The sequence below is a fragment of the Pholcus phalangioides genome, unplaced genomic scaffold, assembly GCF_987345545.1.
Source record: "Pholcus phalangioides strain wild (caught in Gottingen) unplaced genomic scaffold, Ppha-v1.0 ptg000010l_1, whole genome shotgun sequence".
Lineage (NCBI taxonomy): Eukaryota > Metazoa > Arthropoda > Arachnida > Araneae > Pholcidae > Pholcus > Pholcus phalangioides.
This window is the reverse complement of record NW_028301603.1, coordinates 44,688,648-44,709,718: the sequence shown is the minus strand read 5'-3', so window position 1 is coordinate 44,709,718 and position 21,071 is coordinate 44,688,648. Positions and strand designations below refer to the sequence as shown.

The 21,071-nt window shown below is 35.5% G+C and overlaps 1 protein-coding gene across 1 annotated transcript in view; it reads right to left on the bottom strand.

Moving 5' to 3' along the window:
• Positions 1-206: 206 nt before the first annotated feature.
• PpD3 (protein phosphatase D3) overlaps positions 207-21,071 on the bottom strand; it is a 102,889-nt gene continuing 82,024 nt past the window's right edge. The window contains exons 11-15 of the mRNA XM_089238530.1: positions 14,977-15,058; positions 13,645-13,732; positions 13,296-13,515; positions 2,933-3,014; positions 207-431 (exon numbers count right to left, since the gene is read on the bottom strand). Coding sequence (XP_089094656.1) covers positions 372-431; positions 2,933-3,014; positions 13,296-13,515; positions 13,645-13,732; positions 14,977-15,058 — 532 coding nt within the window. The 3' untranslated portion in view covers positions 207-371. The remainder of the gene's footprint in view (positions 432-2,932; positions 3,015-13,295; positions 13,516-13,644; positions 13,733-14,976; positions 15,059-21,071) is intronic.

The following is a 21,071-nucleotide window of genomic DNA, read 5'->3' as shown; positions in this document are numbered from 1 at the left end:
AGATGCTTTTTGCAGCGCTTAGTGCCAGTATGGAAACACTGTGGTCAGCTTAAATAATTCCGCTGGAAAAATTTCAAAACTCCTTCACAAACCAATCCTGATTTTTAAGCAAACTGTCTTTTAAAATGAGCAGGTGGTAGAGTGTCCCCTGAATTATTGCAACTTTCAAAATCACATTCTGACGAGAGAAAAAAAACAAAGAAAAATAAAATGACATTTTTAATAATAAAATGTATATTTACATTTAATGTTTTTTTTTTCTCGCTAAATTTACGGCTGTACAAATATTGACTTTTATTTACAATGTTTTTCGCGTGAGGTAAACAATTTATTTTCTTAAGAATTTTCAAACTTATTTTCAACGTGAAATCCTAGGAGAACAGTCCCAATAGGCTGCTGGCGTATGCCATGGGCTTCACGTTTGGGTGGGGCTGCAAAACACAATAGTTACAGACTTCAGTCAATACTCAAGATAATACTTATACAAGATACATCAGATAATACTCAAATGCATTATAAAACTATTGCATTAAAGATAGTGACAAATGAGAACTAACAACAAGTTTTAGGAATGACAAAAAAAAATAAATCACAACGCTTAAAAAATTACATGTGACCTTGCAAAGGTCTAGAAAAAAATTCAAGTTTTAATTCTTCATAAAGAGGGCTTGAAAAATCAATAAACCACCAGCCAAATCTAAGCATTTTTTCTTTCCCTCGAGCAAAAATGTTGTAATGCACAACCTTCCTTTTTTTGGCTTTTCCATGCAAGTAAATGTGCAGATATGGAATTTTTATAATTGTGTTGTATCCATCCAACGAATGCAACAAAAATACTAGTTCTCACCTTTTATCTAAATCACTGTGACTGTCAACCAAACAAAGCATTCCACGATTCCTTGTTTTCCATGGCAGATTCTGCTCTACTAAAGATAAACGTTACATCGCACAGAAGTCATTTTTAAATTTAAAATTAATCTATGTACTCCAGGGTGTGGAAATGAAATTCAACTGGCAAGGTATATGTACAGCCCATCCCACTCATAACGTTTTTCAAGAAACCGTAACTAAAATGTTATAATGGGGACATGAGTATAAGGCCGGGATTACACTATAAAAGTGATTTTATAAAACATGGAAAAATTCAACCTCACTGGTTGCATTTGCTCAAATGTAACCTAATGAGCTTTATTGGTTTGATTTTTTAAATTTTATAAGACTGAATTTATCAGACTAATTCTTCATAAAGAGGCCTTCATAAGAAGCCTTAAGATACAGTTTTATACTGACAATAGCTTTTTCATGTCATTTTTATAAGTTATTAACAAACACATTTAGGTATATATAAAGATTTAATATTAATTACAGCAATTATTTGTTAGAAACAGTGAATTTATAACAATTTTCCTTTGTAACAGTCAAGTTTTCGTAAAATCTGGATAGCATCACATGGCAAATTTTCTTGCCTTTCCATAAAATATCAGTTTCCAGCCTTTCCATAAAATATCAGTTTCCAGCCTTTAATTGCTTCTGCATCCATTGCTCATCGTTGGTTATCTACAAATTTTTATTTTTTCCTCTAAATTTAGAGCATTTCTTTTTAACTTGCTACGACAAATTTCTACTCGAACTTTGCTCAACAAAATCTAATGCTTTTACTTCTTCATTTTCCAAAATTTCAAAGGTCATGAAAGTATCGTATTGGCTGTTATATGAAGAATTAAACTTCAAGAAGTACAGTTGGGAATTCCGATTTTTCTTATCTGAAAAAGCAGCTTTTAAATTCTACATGATACTGCCGTCTGAAAATTTGTCAAGTTGTGTGTCCATGTAACTCTTTTGTGCCTTGATTTTGTATCAACAGATTCAGGAGTGTATGAAAGAGACTGCATATAACGAAGGAATAAACAGCTATCACCTATAATGCCGATATGAGAAGATTCATTTCCTGAAATTGATCTAATGCAGAAAATTTGAATGAAATTGCAAAGGAGGAAAAGTAACTTCTGAGAAATTTTATAGTCACTTTCTGTTAGTGTTCCTATTCAGAGACAACTTCGGACAACCTTGTGTATTTGAACAGTGGTAAAGGCAATTATGCTCTGCACACTAATATTGGACAATGTGAGAACATGAAAAAAAAAGGTTCAACGCTAGCACACACATAATCACCATTTTCGGTTCTTCATGTGAAAAAAATGAGAAAAAGTACACTAATTTAAAGGGATTAAAAGCCTGGTGTGAATTTTCCAAACGTTGTAAGCAAAAATAGCAAAAAAATTTAAAAGCTGTATACGGGAAAAGTTAACATTATCAACACAGGAAAAAAAATTTAATTCATGAGAATAAATGTCTCAACAATGTCTAACATGTCTTAATAAGCGGGATAAACTGTATATACTCCACGACTTTTTTGTTTATTGAAGATAAACTCACTTATTTAAGCAATATTGTTGGCCCTAGGCCTATACAAGAGAATGCGTTTGAATAAGATATAGATATTGTGCAAAAGAAACTAGTGATGGTGGGGAAGTTGACAATAGAACCGGAGAGTTTGTTCCATTCGCCAATAATATAAGGAAAGAAGCTGTATTTAAAAGTCAATGGAAGAAAAAATTGGTTTTATTTTAAAGAAATGGTCAAGTCTTCTAGAGATGTAGGATGGTTTAACTAATGTTTCTTAAATTTTTATATATATATTAGAAGCATTTTAAAAAAAAAATCTCCAACAGCAAGAACTGTAAGGTTAAATTGCATCAAAACATTTTCAGGTTGTCGTCTATGTCGAGAAATCACTTAACTATGTATTAGGTGGTCAAAAATCAGTGAGCATTTGGTACAATCCATTTTATTAGTCTCTGCCTTGGTTACCGAATATCAAAATTGTTAATCAAGGTCAAAACATAAATAGCAATGGGAGAAATATACTTACAACAGCTTCATAAGTTATATATTTTGGTTTCATATCTTTTCCCTTGAGATGTATAAATGCTCCCTTGTTGCCCATCGTGTCACTGAAAATTAAAAAGTTTATATCATAATTGCCTATTCACAGACTAAAAAAATCTTGTTTATCCCATGATGACACATTCTGCATCAAAGAAAACATGTCTAACAAATAAAAGGGAAAAACCGGGTTTTTTGAAATTGCAATGGGTGACCATATAACCATTTTTCCAGGATGTATTTTTCCCTGTCCTGATTTTTTTTTTGCAATCATTACCCACTTTGCTTACTTTAACCATCATATTTTATGACAATTACCAATTTTTCTTAGTTGAAATCCTGATTCCCCATATTTTTCCTGAAAAAACGGGGTCAGTTAGGGATTTTCCATTCTAACAAACTCAATTTGAGGACTTTTAGGGATTTTTCTAAGATGATACAAAAAATCAGAAGAATTAGATTTCCGACCGGAAGATTTTAATAAGGCTGAAAAATTGGAAGGTTTCCAGGTAAACCGGAAGCATGGCACCTATGTTATATATACTTTCGAGGCTCATCAAATTGACACTGAAACAAACTGAAGGCAGTTGAAAAATTCAGCATTAATCCACAGTAAAATCAAATTACAATGATAAATCCATCTATGACAGGGATTCTGACCTTTTGTGTTTAACAGACCCTTTTGTGTTAATAACACAAAGTTTGCAGACCATCTGTGCTGATGAAATGGTAAAAAAAAGACCCTTATAAAAAATAATATTCACCACATAGCAATGTATAATTATCTGTTTTCATATCAAAGCCCATGGAACCCCCCCCCCCCCTCCAGAATAATCTCCAAGGTCCCCTGGTTAAGAACATTTGCTCTACAACATTCTTCAAATCTTATTTGGAATTGTCCACACTCTAATATTAACCTCTTAAACTAAAATGATGAGTCCAGTTCATCATGAAATATTATGTTTGAGCAGTGCTGCCAGAAAATAAATTGCAGTTCAAGGGGATAAACTTCTTTCAATACAACGATATAATTTACTATGATAAAATCCCTTCTCACAACATTTTTTTGTACCTCTGTATAAATATACTGAAAGTGATTTTCAAACTCATCATATTTTAGTTCTGAGGGAATCTGATAGCATTAGAGTATCTTAACCTGTGTCATCCTCCCTGAAAGTGTTAATGAAGCTGCTTTCTCTGTAGTACATAAAAGTGTAAATAAACTTCTTTACATTTGGGCGAAACATCTGACTGTTTTATTAACCTTTATCAGCCAATTGGGAACATTAGTTTTATTAATTAGAGAAAATTATTTTTCGTACATGAAAGAACTCGAATTTTTTTTCCCCTACAATAAATGAAATTTTAATGTTTCTATGGACATGGGCAATAGGTTGATATCTCTAAAGTAAAATAGCAGAAAGGAAAATAAGTGAAAAAATTAAGAAAATCACTCCTAATTTGGTTGGTAAAAGGTTAATCAAATAATTAAAACTTTTATTGCAAATAAATACTTATTTAAAAAGGTATAAAATTGATTTTCTCTGTATGTTCTCTATACAACGATTGTTCTCTATCTACTATTTAGGATCTGTCGTCGCCAAACAAAAAAAAACCGTTTACATATATACCAAACCAGGGTTGGAGTTTTGGACAGGATACGCGGGATACACTGTCTAAAACCTCTAAGTTTCAAAATGTTATGTGGAAACCTTTTGGATTTTTTTTTTCATGATACTAACATGTTAAAAAAAATACTAGCAGAAAATAAAACTAAATCAAAAATATTTCAAAAAGGTGTCATTTGTTTCCCCCCCACCCCCCAAGTAAATTGTTTCACCAAATTGATGGTTTTAAGCTGGAAATCTGATAGTAAATTAATATCATTCATATAAATATTTAAATAAACACAGTTTTAAATTTTTTTAGTTTGTTATAAATGTTATTTCTACACCACATCTCATTTTTCATGTATGATTATGAAGCAGGTACTGTATTTAGGACAGTGATTGTCCAAAACACTGCCGAATCTCTCCAAACACTTTTCTTTAAAATACATATTGAAGGTACCAAAAACGCATAGTCAGTTATAATCACTGCATTATTGTGAAACTAAACAAATATTATTTTTTATTAGATAGCAATATAATGATGTGAATATATATCAATGGTGTAGTGTTTATTTGATGCAAATTGTTCTATTTTGACTTTTCAAACTTTTTGTTTAAATTTTAAATTGATCTTTCTATTTTATTCTCAATTTTTAAAAACTAATTATAAATAAAGGAAAATATCTGAATAAAATGAGTCCACTATGTAGCACCTACTCATAACTAACAGAACACAATTTCACAAACATTGATTACGCCAATATGATGATAAAAGACTTCAAGACCACCCAAAGTTTTGGTTAAATTTAAATTGCTGCGGTTATGAGCTAATATTTTACTGAATAAATTCAAGCTATATTTACAATTCTATCATATGGGGGACAGCAATACGAAAAACACTGGATGAAGGCTTATCAAAATACTGTCTTTCACACATTGTTTTTTTATTTTCGTGTCCCCCCCAAGTTATACATCAATTGGAAGAATATTTTCAAATTTTGTTATCTTAGAAATCATTTTGGCACAGATAAGACAGCTAAATTAGTTATGTGTTATAGAATGTTAAAAGGTGCAGCTGCGCTTGATTATTAGTGTTCGATTATTATGTAAGTTTAATTTCATTCTGTAGTCATATCTATGGTTTTTTCTAATTTCCATGCAACAACTTTTTATCCCATTCTTGTACCTTTCATGTTTTCATAAATCTAATATCTAACCTCAAGACAGTTCAGTTTCATATTATCACCTGTTACATATTCTGTTTTGAATTTCAAAATTTTATTATATTTAATGTAATTAATAATGTAATATAAAGTTTAATATTTGATTATAGAAGTTAACTCTTTATCAAATTGCAAAGTTTTTCACTTCTAGTTATAAATAGGAGGTTTAGGACAGTTTTTACCGTACTGTACAAAACCTTGCAAACCCTGGACCAGACTTGAATAGGGTACTTTAAAAGTTTGTCAGCAATGGCCAAAAAACTGTCGGGCAATAACGGTTTGTAAGCCTAAACAATGACTTTTGGAATGTTTACTTTAGTTACCATAGTTCCCAAACTGTTTCACACATGTATATACCTTTAAAATGGGTTGTACCTTTAATCCTGCCAGTTGATAGTTTATACATATTCCTGCCAGTTGATAGTTTATACATATGTCTTTAAAAAAATGGTTTATCACTTTTTTAATCCTCCCAGTAATTGAAGAAAACCTGGGCAATGCTGGGTATTATACAGGGTTCTCAACAAAATCTGCTTGATCATTTACCTAACCACGACTCAAAATTTTCCGACCAAAAATGCATACACAGGGTTCCCACTCAAAAAATTAGAAAAAGTAGGACATAAAACCTAAACATAATTATAGCATAATATTTAAAAAGCCCTTCAGAAATTCATTTTCATAAAAAAACTCAAAAATAATTTGTTTTTTGATGCAACTATTTCAATATCCTATAACAACGATTCTCAACCTTCTTTGACTCACGGAGCCCCGTGGGTCAATTTTTTAATTATCCATTAAAGTTACTGATAATTTTTACTATTTAGAAATATAAATTTTTTTTTTTAAATTTTACAATTTTTTTATATTTTTTTTAAGCGGCTGCAGAGCCCCTGGAGAGTGCACAAGGACCCCCAAGGTTTCTGTGGAACACTGGTTCAGAACCATTGTCCTATAAGATTGACTCAAACTAAAGCAAAATAACAGAAATGACCTGGTAACAAAAACAATTTTTGGACAAAACAGTGTACTTGCAACCACAGATAATTCTATCCTGTCTCTCCTGACAATGTTACATTATTATTATTTTTTTTAGGAGTATTCAGAGTCCAGTGTGCAAACTCTCTTCCGCAGAAGGAAAAAAAAAATTTTTTTTTTTTTTTTGAATTTGACTCTCGTCTACAACAGCGAGTAACTCCCGCTATAAGGAGTTTTTTTCAATATTGTCTTTCTTTGTTTCTGCTACTGATGAAGGAACTTCATATAGTTCTGAAACGCGTATAGCCGTGTTCGTTTTGGAATTTTGGGTAACGTCGGTTATTTAATCGAATTAGTCTATATATATAAAATTGATTTTCTGTATGTCTGTGTGTGTGTTCTCTATACAAATCTACAATTTCAGATCGATCGTCACCAAATTTTGTATATATACCAAATGGGACCAGACTTGAACAATAGGCTACTTTAAAATTTTGTCAGAGCAGGGCAAGTGCCCCAAATGGGCAAAAAACTGTCAGGCAACAATGGTTTCTGGGCCTCAACAATCACTTTCTGAACGTTTACTTTGGTTACCGTGGTTCCCTAGCAATGCGTTTCAAACGTGTATATGCCTTTACAATATGGTTTGTCACTTTCCTAATCCTGTTACTATATGTATAATAGTTTATGCCTTTGTAATGGTTTGCCACTTTTTCAAAACTATCAGTAAGGAGGCTTTTTGAATAGATGTCATAATCATCATCAGCATCGCTTTGAGGTTCAGGCAAAGGGTGATCCTCACAGGAATCAGTGTTAAAATTGCCGATTTTACTGTAGAAACGCGGAAATTTGGTAGGATTCCACCACATCAACAATTTTAAGAATTGTATTGAGTTCACTTTGAGATATACGAAGCCCAAAAAATTAAGTATGAAGTAATTAGCCAGAAGTACTTTTGGATATTCATGCAATAACATTGATTTCAAGTTTCATATTTACATCTTCTCAACCATGAAAATTAATATCTCCGTATTGTCTTTTGATATTCAACTGCATAAATTCACATGTGGGTTAGGATATTTTAAAATTAATTATCAGCCCGTAAAACGTACATCGAAAAAACTCCACAGCTTTAACTAAGCATTTTTAGAAGCTGGAACAGGCAGATGGATAACTTGAAGTTCGGGGGGGGGGGGGGGGGGATTCGAAATACCTAGCGCCCCCTTAAAAAAGGAGAAAAAACTATTCATTTCTATATGTTTCTTTAATCTAGATTTATTTCATGAGTCCCGCAGGAAGTCACCATATTGGTGAACACAGTTTGCATGTCCCTCAAAGAAAGAGGGAGATATCACGTGATCCAAAAAGCCTCATTAAAGAAAACCCGGGCAGCACCGGGTATTATAGCTAGGCACATTTGGCCAAAATCCTTATTATTTAAATTACAGGGTATAATCTATATCGATCATCCAGATTTATCTCCCGCATTTTTGTAATTATACAAATCCGCATTCCTCTACCATTTTGGCAATTGTGCAAGTTGAAATATGTTCGAAACATGTTCCCTTATTTATTTTTGTAATTATGCAAGTTGCAAAATGTTTTTCTTTCATTTTTGTCATTATACAAGTTGCAAAATGTTTTTCTTTCATTTTTGTCATTATACAAGTTCGTAGCATGTTTTCTTTCCCATTTTTGTACCCGGGTATTATAGCTAGTATTAAATATAACGTCAAGAGACTGAAATAAACTGTTTTGAACAGGTTTCTGTTTTATAAGTAGCATATTAGGACTCGACATGCCTGGGCAGATAAAGATTCTTATCAGGTATGTATTTTTTTCCAATTACATGCCCTGTGCGGGCAAATAAAGAAAGCTAAAAAAATTAACACCTTTGTGTATTCATTATGAGTGCCTTAAAAGACCAACTTCTACGTTACTGAAAGCACCACAGTGTCAGGATCAGTCATTTTGTGATTCACCACAATAACTATAAGGCAAATATAAGCTTTTAGGACATGTAATGCAGTATGTCAAAAAACCTAAGTGGGGGAACCAGTAAAATAAATGACATGTAAAATGAGCATGTTATTTGGGTACTTTTTCTACTAGGATATGTTTCTATGGACCGGTTGAGAAGAAAAAGCTTGGGGTAAGGACTTCCTGGTTTGTTGATGGTAGCTCCTAATTAATTGTTATTTAAAAGCTGCTACTTATTATTTAATTTCCAGTTAGGACTTTGTTAGTTGCAATGGATTATTTATAGGCAATGCATTTGATATTGATTTTATTTTTATGGTTATTAATATTTCGCGGCCTGGTGCTTCAGTTTATATATTTTGGGCAGGTAAAATAATGATTTGGGTACGTATATTTATTTTCAAGTCACATAAATGTATGTCATAATTTTTGGAGATTCATCCTTAGTGCCTCCCACTCAAAAAATTACAAAAAGTAGGATGGGGGAGGGTACCCCTCTTAGACAACATAATCATAGCAGAAATGACTTAGTTACAAAAACAATTTTTGGCAAAACCGGTGCACTAGCAACCACAGATAATTATTTTCTGTTTTTGTCCTCGCAATATAAATTACATTCTTTTTTGGAGTCTTCCACAGTCCAATCTGTCAACTCTCTTTGAGAGTTGTACAGCAAATTATGAAGGCATGCAAGATTTTTAAGAATGACACTCCTTCGAGAGCACTTTCAAAAGCAGTGTGCAAAATATATAAATTACAAGTTCAGATGTAAATAAGTCAGTTGCATTGACATCCTTTTGTTAAAGGCATTTGTTTACATTTTACTCTTCAATAGCAATGTAATTGTTTTTAAAAAATGAAGCATTTTCAATTCTAGCTCTTTGCAGAGCTTTGTATACATTGTTTATACCTCTGCATACCCTAAAAATACAGAAGACAATGGAATTATAATTGAATAGCATCAGAAGCACCAAACCTAGAATAGGTCTATGTATCCAACTGCTTCATAATGCAAGCTGTTGTTTTACCTATACACAAATTGTGCACCATAATTTTGAATGATGATTGCTAGTTACTGTCCAAGACCATGAAAAGTAAATACAAAATTATTTTTTCCATCCAGACCGAAGTTTTTAATGACTACTCTACTTGTTGAACCCTCAAACTAAGCAAATGAAAAATTAATAAACCAAATGGTCCACACATGCCCCCCCCCCCCCAAATAACCTTGAAAACGATACAATTTTTGCTTTGGCGAGATCATTAATTGCAATATATAATATTTATATAATTATCTATGCAATATATCTATGATTCTCTGCTCAATTAAACCCTATTACATGAATTTTAGAGGAAAAGTAGGGCGAGTGGGAGCCCTGCAGATATCACTATATAAGTGCACTTTCTGGCCATGGCCAGAAATATGTCCATCACTTCTGCCCATTTGCCATAACTAAATACGTATTTGCAAAAAGAGCTTGAAATGCGAGGATTCAATATGGCTGCTCCTTACCAGTGCAGCAGTTGATTTGTCATGGCATATGGGAGAGTGCTATAGACTCTGGACAAGAGATTGATGTAATTTACGTCGATTTCCAAAAGGCATTTGATAAAGTAGACAGATTGCTACTACTGAGGAAGCTAGCTTGCATGGGGGTTCCTGATAAAGTTGTGAGGATAATTCAAGAACTGCTAACAGACAGAGTTCATCAGGTTCGCGTAGCCAGCGTGATGTCTAGAGAATGTCAGGTGCCAAGCGGAGTTGTCCAGGGATTGGTGTTAGGCCCGATCTTATTTACTTTGTACACTTACGATATTACTCAGGCTGTGACACCCATCTCTCTATTGCAATTCGCTGATGACATGAAGTTATTCTCTCCAGTGGAAAACACTAGGGGCCTAAGAATTGCATGCCAACAACTTTTCCAGTGGAGTTGTCAGTATAAGCTACCTATTTCATCATCAAAAAGTGGATCAATGCATTTAGGTAGACGCACCGATCCTTAATATTACCAACTAGGTAATGAAACATTGCAGCAATTGGATACATGCGTGGATTTAGGTATTGCAATGAGCCGCATTCTGGATTTCACTGATCATTATCATGGCATAGTCTGCAAAGCTAATAGAATTTCATATATGTTACGTACGGCATACCATAAGTGTGATGCGCATACGTTGTCATATGCTTTCTGTGCGTACGTTCGCCCGACCCTGGAGTTCTGTTCGCAAGTATGGAGCCCTTACAAAATCAAGGACATACAGCTCCTCGAAAACCCACAGAGGTCGTTTACTAAACGAATACCTGGCATGAGCGGTCTATCTTATTGCCAGAGACTTCAATTTCTGGGTTTACACTCACTGGAATGGCGTAGAATCGCTGCAGATCTGAAGATGTGCTACAAACTAGTCAACCAAATTGTTTATCTACCATCGAGAGAGCCTTTCTTTGAGATCATAGACAGGTGAGTTAACCTACGTAGGCATCGCTTCCAAATAAGAATACCAACGGCTAGAAGGGATTGCTTTTTCCATAGATATAGATGCCGTGTGGCAAGAATATGGAACAGTCTTCCATCAGAACTTGTATGTGCCTCCTACGCAAGATTCGCTTCCACTATTGGGGATTTCGACCTGACTCCGTATGCGAAGTGCTTCCCGTACTGACTATTTTTTTTTTTTTTCTTCCAGTATAAGTGCATTTCATGCCTTCTGGGGTTATTGTAATTAAATAAATATAAAAGGGTGAGAACGCAAGAAATTTGAACACTCAATCACAGAATGTTCCAATCTAAATACACAATTGAACTTTGATACGTGAAAGTGTTCCTACAAACATACAGGATGATTTCTCTTGGCCACATTTTACTGGTGAACAATTGATCCTAGAGGCATACTTCCAGTTAGAAAAAGTATTCAAATAAACGTGCAGACCTCAGTTACGTCATCATATTGCAAGGAGTTTTGTAGTAATTAAAATTTTGAAAAATTAACTTTTTATACAGATACCCTCCCAATTTCCAATGAAAAAGTTGTTGCCTTCTCTCCTAAGGCCAAAAAAAGAATAAATAAATAAAATAATAATAATGTCAATGTTTCTAAGTGCAATGTTGACGGATATTTGAATTTAAAAATTGGAGAAGAGTTGGGAAAGAACAGCATGAGCAAGCTTGTCTGTTAGTTTATATGCTAATCTTTCCGTAATTTTCTCTGATTTTGAATTCAAATATCTCAGTAAATATTGCACTCAGAAACTTTTTTTTCTTTCTTAGGAGCCAATTTCCTAGTCAGGGCAAAAATTTTCTAATCTGGTTTTTTTAGGACAGGGTGACCAAATAAACAGTTTATATTTTTACTTTAATAACTACACAACCCCTCACAATATAAATGACTATAGATGAGATTAATCAGTTTCCCAAAGTGGGAGATGGAAAGGTCCAGGAGGGGGGGGCAGTAGAAGCTTTGGATATAGTATAGAATCCTATGGGTTAGCTTGAGTTTGGGGATAAGAAGGAAAATGTTTTAAAGAAAGAAAGGGGCAATGGAAAAAAGTTTGGGAAACTATAGGATAGATAGAACTGCTCACAACCCCCAACTGATGCAAAGCAAGTTACTTCTGTTACCCCAAAAGAGGCAGGGTCAGAAAAAGTTAAAGATTTATAGCAGTGGCACCCGTGCTCGCAAGTATCAAATCACTAGTGTCGTTCTACCCATAAAGACAACTATCAAGTTGATGTAACATACAAGCCATTTGACTAAAAAGAATAGCTGAACCCAATAACTAGGGAGAAAAATTACACATGCACCCAGTGGCACATAAAGGCTGGAGACTGCAGCCTTCGATTATAGCATCTGACGAGGGAATAAGACGTAAATTTTTATGATGCATTACTAGATGAGAGTAAATACTGGTTGGCATTTTCTTAATTAGACGGAAAATTGTAACAAGCATTGAAAAAAAAAGAAGATTCTGTAAGTATTATTAACCAATGCAGGCGGTTTCGAAAGGTTATTTTAATTTTTTTTGGGCGGGTATTTTTATCCGCTACGTATATACAACATAATGATAGTGTACCCCACAAAATTTCTTATAATAGGCTATGTGAAATAAGATATTCACATCGCCTCCAGCTAGAGAGTTATATAATATATCATTGTTAAATTTGACACGCAGTTAGTATTACAATGAAGATCTTTCAATCACCAGTTTTTTAATATTTCTTTAAATAATAGATTGCATAATTCAATTTCAATATTAATCATTTGAATTTACCCCCCCCCCCCCAATACTTTTATTTTCAATTAAGAACACATATTTATAATTGTGATTAATTTTAAGGAAATTGATATCCTGCCAAAACCCTATTTGTCCCCCACCCTTCCCCATGAATAACTTATCTGAATTCTACATGCTATTTGAATACTTTTTGTAACTGGCAGTATAGCTTTAGAATTAACGACTTATCAGTAAAATGTGGCCAATGGAAATTAAGGAATCACCCTGTATAATTTTAAGTTATGCAAGCTCAATCACATCGACAAGAAAATTTTGACTCACCAATAGTTGGGTGCCGAAAATACAGTTATGCATTTCCCATCATGCGCCTCTTCATAACCTTCGGGTTTGACTTCGTGACTCCTAATGATATAATCCAAATTGTTGAGCTTCAAAAAGTTCTTTGTAACATCCGGTCCAAACTGGATACCAACACCACGCTTACTCGGCGAACAACCGATCTGGGGCTGGGGATCTGACCATAACAGCTCGCACATGATACCTTCAGCAAAACAGATAAAAATATATATATCATTTTAGAATATGAAGTCAAAATGAAAGATTCTGGCAGTATAGGTAAAAAAAACATTGATATCGCCCCAAACTGCTCCCAAAAAGAGATAAAAATTACCTTCTTTTGGTGGTTGCATGAAACGATTGATCTTCTTGATATCATTCAAAGAAACATTTGGTTCGGAAAACAATCCTCCGTGCATAACCTGGAGGGAAAATAACCTCACATGAAAAATAGAATTTGAACAAATTCATAGTTTCATATGATTTGAGATGTGCTATGCACATTTCCTGCCAAAACAAAATAATAAAGCAGAAGTGTCACAAGACATTGAATTGCTACATAAATTTGTTTGATCTGAAAAAATCCCAGACATGGATAGACAATATTAAAGATTTATCACACAGGGGTGGCCAACTTCTCACTTTTCGAGGAGTAACATAATGGTCAGCTGCAGTGTCATCGACCGTACCAGGGACAGCACTCTGGTGTATGAAGCCGTATAAGTAAAATGACCTCCTCCTTCTAATCAGACCATGGTCAGTCTCAACGAAGAGATCCACAAACGCATGTGGTCAAAGACATGGGCCATGCTCGATAATGGGTAAAGTAAAATGACCCAGAAAATTTAGATTTGTCTGCGCCATGAGAAATATGGTGAAATGCTTTTCCCTGGGTGCCACTTTGTCACTATGACCACTCGACCACCATAGCGGAACAGGCTCCCATCGTGAGGTCCTGGGTTCGAACCCCACTGTCACCACAGTGATGGTCGGCTGAAGTTAGTTTTCTGTGGTTCCCAACTTCATAGCGCTAATGCGAGCCAATCTCCCCTTTAAAAAGTCTCGCCACAGAGATCAACAGACCTACAAACAGTACAAATGTAATTCAATCATAACACATCACTCACTTCTTCTGAAATATAGATGGCAGCACTGAAGAATCAAACACTACATATGCACTCAAGACTGTTAGGTACACAGTTACACTTCTGGCACAGCTCAGTAGGTAGTAAATCGCCTATAGATGGTGATAGACCTGAGTTGTGCTCGGTTTGAAAGAAAGAAAAAGGGTGCCACTTTGCAAATCGACACATATTCATTGTTTATCTGGTTGCGTTTCCCATTTAGATGCATTGCATCAAAAATTAGTTTTATCTGCAAATTATTCCATTCAATTACATCCATAGTTTGAATTTTGTTTATCGCCAAGCACCAGGCAAGTAATCATCAATGCAGACATAATCTTGCCAACTGAGAGGTATATATGGTAATCAGGTTTCTATAAGTATAAAATTCAAGCAAATTAATCTGGTCTCAAATGACAACTTTCTTTAAAACGAGGTGATTTTCTTTTTTTCTGGTAGACTTCACAAATCCTGAACAACTTTCACATGGGATGCTTGATCAAACAGATTTAAGTTCGAAATGAACAACCAAATACACTTACCAGCACCCTCTTATTTAGCAAGTAGCATAACGGCAAACAATCAAAGACCTCAGTGAATAAGTCTGACATTTGTGTCGAATATGTGAGCATTGTTAAGGTTAAACAGTTGGTTATCATGAAATTTTTATAACAAATGATGAAAGTTTTGAAAATATGATTATACTTGGAAAATAAACATTACCAGCCATAGTTTTTTAATATATTTACATAGGATGCTATGAAAGTTTTGTAACTCGAGAAAACAGGCAGACTGAAAATAATAGTTTCTATTCGGACAAAATTTTTTGCTCTTAGATTAATGACCAGTTAATTGCTTTGTAGCTGTGAGCAATCATTGTTCATCGAATCCAGAAGACGAGATGTCAGGGTAAAAAAAAAAGGCGGTACTTCAGCTAATGTGTATAATTTGTTCTGAATCACATTTTTTCATTCATTCAACTATACAGGGTGAACATGACCTGTTCTGCCAAATAGAAAAGTGATAGGCGCGCCCAAGTAACACACACACAAAACACCTTATCAATCCTCTCTTATCTCGAATCGTTTGAGTTATGGTGGGTAATCAATTATGGGGGGGGGGGGGGAATGTGTCAGGCCTGAAAAAACCAAATTTTATAAAGATTTTGCAAGAACTAAACACAAACTGTGCACATATTTTCAAAGAACAGAAAAAATGCTATAAGGTGACACCATTTTCATTGAAATGTCTGGATTTATTGATGAGCTAAAAGCAATGAAAAATTAGTTCAAAATCGAATTCTTGCCAAAATTTCAAACCACCAATTATGCAAACACTCTTCTAGCTACAACAGGGCAAATTTAACAAAACTTGCCCATTGCACCAGCTTTCGGAACAGCCTACAACAAACCATATCAGTGTTAAGGTGCAGGAGGAAAATTCAGCGTTTTTTTTGCAATCCATTATGAAATCAGCATTTGTCGAAGTAGATACAGGGAGTCCATAATTAAAAGACATTCTTTTAAAGTAGCCTACAGGCAAAGCCAGTCATCAGGAAATTGTGAAATTTTGTGGACCTCATGAAGTGATGGGAATTCGTTTCAGAGGACAAAACATTAGTTGCACATGTCGCCACCAGAGGGTGTTTTATTAAGAAATGACACATTCAGGCAAACATTTATAATTTTAACAATTGTTAAACACTTTTGCAATTGTTGCAGCAACAAAACATATTCCACATGATGGCCATCATTTTCAGATACCATATAAAATCGCAAGATGGCTTTTGAAATGATGCCTTTAAGGTTGTTTTTTTTAAACTTTGTTATCATACTCTTAAGTGATAAAAATTGTTTTTTCGGGTTCGAAGACCGTCGTCCGTTTGAGTTTGTTCTCAACGTTTCCCCAACACTAGTGGTTGGCATCATCAGGAGAATTGATAAACTGGATCAAAGTCAAGTTTTCCGGAGTCTCAGGTTGTATTTATGCACATAAGTGGCTTGAACTACACTATTGTTTTGCGATTGGTCAGTTGATTCTATGGCTGGCAGCGTATTGTAAACAGTTGTTATGCTGGTAGAACCTGATTGGCCGAGAGATGTGGAGTTATCTGATTGGCTGTTGTCATCATTCTGTTGCTGGACCTTGAAGGGGAAGGTTCTTGTTCTTCTGAGAGCTGGTGTCCAGGATCTGCTCAATTTCAAAGTTTCTTCTCTTCTATTATAGCTGTTTTTGTGCTTGTATATTTCAATAGCCTCTCTGTAGATTCGTGGGAAGAAGTGGTCAACATTAGCTATTACCTGTGTTTTGCTGAACTGTACACTGTGGTTGTCGCAAAGCGCATGCTCTGCCACCGCCGACTTTTCTGTTTGGCCCATTCTGCAGCATCGTTCGTGCTCTTTTATTCTCGTGGCCACAGATCTTTTTGTGGTTCCAATATATACCTGACCACAGGTGCATGGTATTCGGTAGATCCCCGGTGTTGATAGAGGGTCACAGTGGTCTTTTGCTGATCGCAGCATTTCACATAATTTTCTGGTTGGTTTGAAAATGGTCTTTATACGATGTTTTTTCATGACCTTGCTGATTCTTGCCGTCACTCCGGGGATAAAAGGCAGCACAGCTTTTCCAATTGATTGTGACTGCTCATTTTCCGTTGGTGATTCCTTGATGGAGCCCCCAAAGTTTCGTGTACCCATTAGAGCGGAAAACTGATTTTAAGTGCTCAATCTCTTTACCTAGATCTTTTCCTTCACATAGTCTTCTTGCCCTCTCGATCAAGGTTTTCATTACGCCTCGTTTTTGGTGAGGATGATGATTGGAGAGCTTATGCACATATCTGTTGGTGTGAGTAGGCTTACGATAAATGCTGTGGCCTAAACGTTGACCTTGACGGCTGACCAGAACGTCCAAGAACGGGATCTGTATTTCCATAGTGAACTTGATGTTCGGATGGATTCCGTTGAGATGGTCCAAGTATCGGTGAAGATTTTCTTCACCATGCCCCCAAACAACGAATGTATCGTCAACGTAGTGGAGCCAAATTGTTGGTTTGAGAGGCGCTGTTGTTACTGCCTGCTCCTCGAATTTCGAGGAGCAGGCAGTAACAACAGCGCCTCTCAAACCAACAATTTGGCTCCACTACGTTGACGATACATTCGTTGTTTGGGGGCATGGTGAAGAAAATCTTCACCGATACTTGGACCATCTCAACGGAATCCATCCGAACATCAAGTTCACTATGGAAATACAGATCCCGTTCTTGGACGTTCTGGTCAGCCGTCAAGGTCAACGTTTAGGCCACAGCATTTATCGTAAGCCTACTCATGTTGCGCACCTTTCGGCACACAACATGACACAGGGCCAATAACATAAAAAAAAAACACATACGTTGTATAAACCCGCAAAAACCCAGGCCACCAGATAGCGAACCCGACCTATGGTTGCGATGACTACACTCAGCAGACACAAAACACATTTCGGAAAATATAGCAAAAGTTTATTCGGATAAAGGCTTTTCTTTTGAACAATTTACATAAGTTTACCATTATATTGAAAATCGATTCTGCACGAGACAAAACTAGAAAAACTATTTATATAGACAACTCTAAACGCTATTGAATCAGCTCAATATACTGTCCAGATGAACGGGGATATTAAGAGAACCCAAGGAAAAACTGACCCACGCAGAGTCCGCTACACTGACATAAATATTAGTGACCACTCACCACTTGAAAGACGATCTCGAGCATGGTCATCGGTTCCCCTTTCGGAACTTGCTTCTGGAATACCAGCGCCTCATAAATTCACATCTCGATGCGCGTCCCGGCCGCCGCTGCCAGTCGAGGAAAGAAAACTGAGCACCTCAACGAGAAGGGGAAAAGAACCTAGCGCCTCGCAAATTCTATCCCGGCTCTTTATTTTCAAGCAAGAGACAAAGGGACCAATAGAAAGTCATGTAGATTTCTAATTTGCATATACTTAAACTTTTATTTAACTTCCCTTTTTTTTTGGTTAGACGACCCAAAGTCGAGCATAACATATGCCAAATGGGGGGGTGAAAAAAATTTTTTGCAAAAAAATTTTTTTTGAGAAATGTATCAAGCTGATTCATCACATAGTATCATATTTCTGTATAAACGATTTCAGATAAAAATTGTACATTTTCCTCGTGACAAAATTTATAAAAAAAGCATCAAAACAATTTCAACAATTTTAAACAGCAGGATATATACATCAATTTAAAGCGTTTATCTTGTGATCTCATCCTTTGAATATCCAATGCAATATCTCGAAACCACAAAATGAATCACGTTGCTCCAGTGTGCTCCACAACAAGTGTTATACAGAATTCCTAACCGGTAGGCATCAATCGCATGTTATCTCTACTTAAAAATAAAAATAGGCATTACTAACAAGATCAACATTGCATGTGCACTTCTACTGTACTCAGTTACAACCAAACACTTCTAAATATCTCACAATTTAAACCTCGGAATCGCATTTCCTGCATCACATGCTCTATCTCAAAACTCGAATTTGTCACTATGCCATCTACAAACTCTAACAAGACAAAATCTATCATGATCTCTCTGCCTCCACGAATTCTACAAGAAACAACTGAAAACGTCAATTACATACATGTGATTTCACAATAACTTTGCACTTAAGGGAAATTAAATATCTGTACATTATTGTACACCTTCAATAAAGACATGGATTACAATTAATTTGAATTTTAAGACCTTAAATATGATCCGTGGCGAGTGGTCCATGTAATGGCTCTGCGTGAACCCCCAAAAAAAATTTCAGTAATTAAGAATGAACGCAAAAGAAATTAGAGTCCGACTGTTCTCAGGTACAGTTCTTGTTTTTCGTGTATTACTCGCTCTGAGATAGCACCTGACGATCTGGAAATTCCAAACTGCATAACACAAAACAAGACAAACTCAAATAAAACACATATTTCTTCTCCGAGCTAGAAATACATATGGTTTTTTTTTCTTCTCAAAATGGAATTAATATATTTTTCTAAATCACAAGGAAAAAATAACATCAGATCATTTTTTTAATACCTTCACAGAACGAAAACAAAACTAGAACATAATATATACATAGCACCAGTACAATAAAGACATTACAATATATTCGAACACTTAATTAGAGCCATAACCAAATCTTTCAGGTGGCCGCACCACTGGTCTCAAAGAATATCTAGACGAATAACGGCGAGGTACGGAAGGTACGTGTATGAAAGGAAAAACTTCGGTCATGTCCACAAAATCATTAGGTCTAACCCGCGTATCAACTTCAGTAGGGTTGTCCGAAGATTCCGCAGACTCCACACTTTGTTTATCAACCAACCGTGGGTGAAACTTGATGAGACGATCCAGATGGACAACCTGAATGTCCCCAACATTTTCTAAATGCTGAATCTCAAAACTAACAGGTGAAAACTGTTTAACAACTCTGTATGGACCCTTGTTTAATTTACACAATTTACGACTTAAGTGTGGCTTCACCACTGGGACATGCAAATATACAGTGTCTCCAACACGAATGTGTTTATCTCTAGCCACCTTACCTCTCATGCTCTCCTGCTTCTCTGCAACAATCTTCAGATTTTGATGTACCACACGAAAAGAGTTCCCCAATGTCTTGGTCATTTTATCCACAAATTCATGATAAGAGCCTGAGGACTTAGAAATTACGTCTGGTGTGAGCAAATGCAATGGGACCTGGAGCTCTCGACCGTACTGTAAAAAGGCTGGAGTGTATCCCGTTGAAGAATGAACTGAAGAGCGATGAGCCAACAATGCCCACGGCAAATGATTATCCCAGTCGGTATGAGTTTCATTCACCAAATGACTCAAAGATTGTATTAATGTAGCATTTAGACGTTCTACCATGCCGTCTCCCTGCGGGTGGTAAGCGTGAGTGGTAATCTTTTTGATTCCAAGTTTTGTATACATATCCATCATTAACCGAGACAAAAAATTAGAACCACGATCAGTCAATATCTGAGACGGAATACCGTGAGAGGATATATACTTTGTTAAAACATTAGCTATCATGTCTGCTCGTATATGGGGCACAGCATAAGCCTCAGGCCATCTAGTAAAATAATCCGACAGGACTACAATATAGGAATTTCCAAAGTCTGTTTTAGGAAGAGGGCCCATACAGTCCATGGCCACACGTTCACCAGGATGAGTAGTTAGAGGTACTCTAAGAAAAGGGGACTTGTCCTGCGGTCGATATCCGCGTTTCTCAACGCAAGATGTACACGATGAGACAAATTCCTTTGTTACCCTAGTCAAACTAGGAAACCAATATTTAGATCTCAAATGAGCCAGGGTACGAAACCGACCTGCATGAGCGGATGACGAAACATCATGTGCTAAAGACAATGCCTCATTTATATACAAGTCTGGCAAAACAATTTTTACAACAGATGGTACTTTCTTTGAACAGACACACAAAATATTTTCACAATAAAAAAACGTTAGTTCACAATATTTTTTTGGGAATTTAGCTTGATCATCTATACATTTTTTTTTGAATTGACAAAACTTGTCAGTACTTTGAGCTTGGTAGAGCTCTTCACTGTTATGATTTGGAACAGTATGTATTTCCA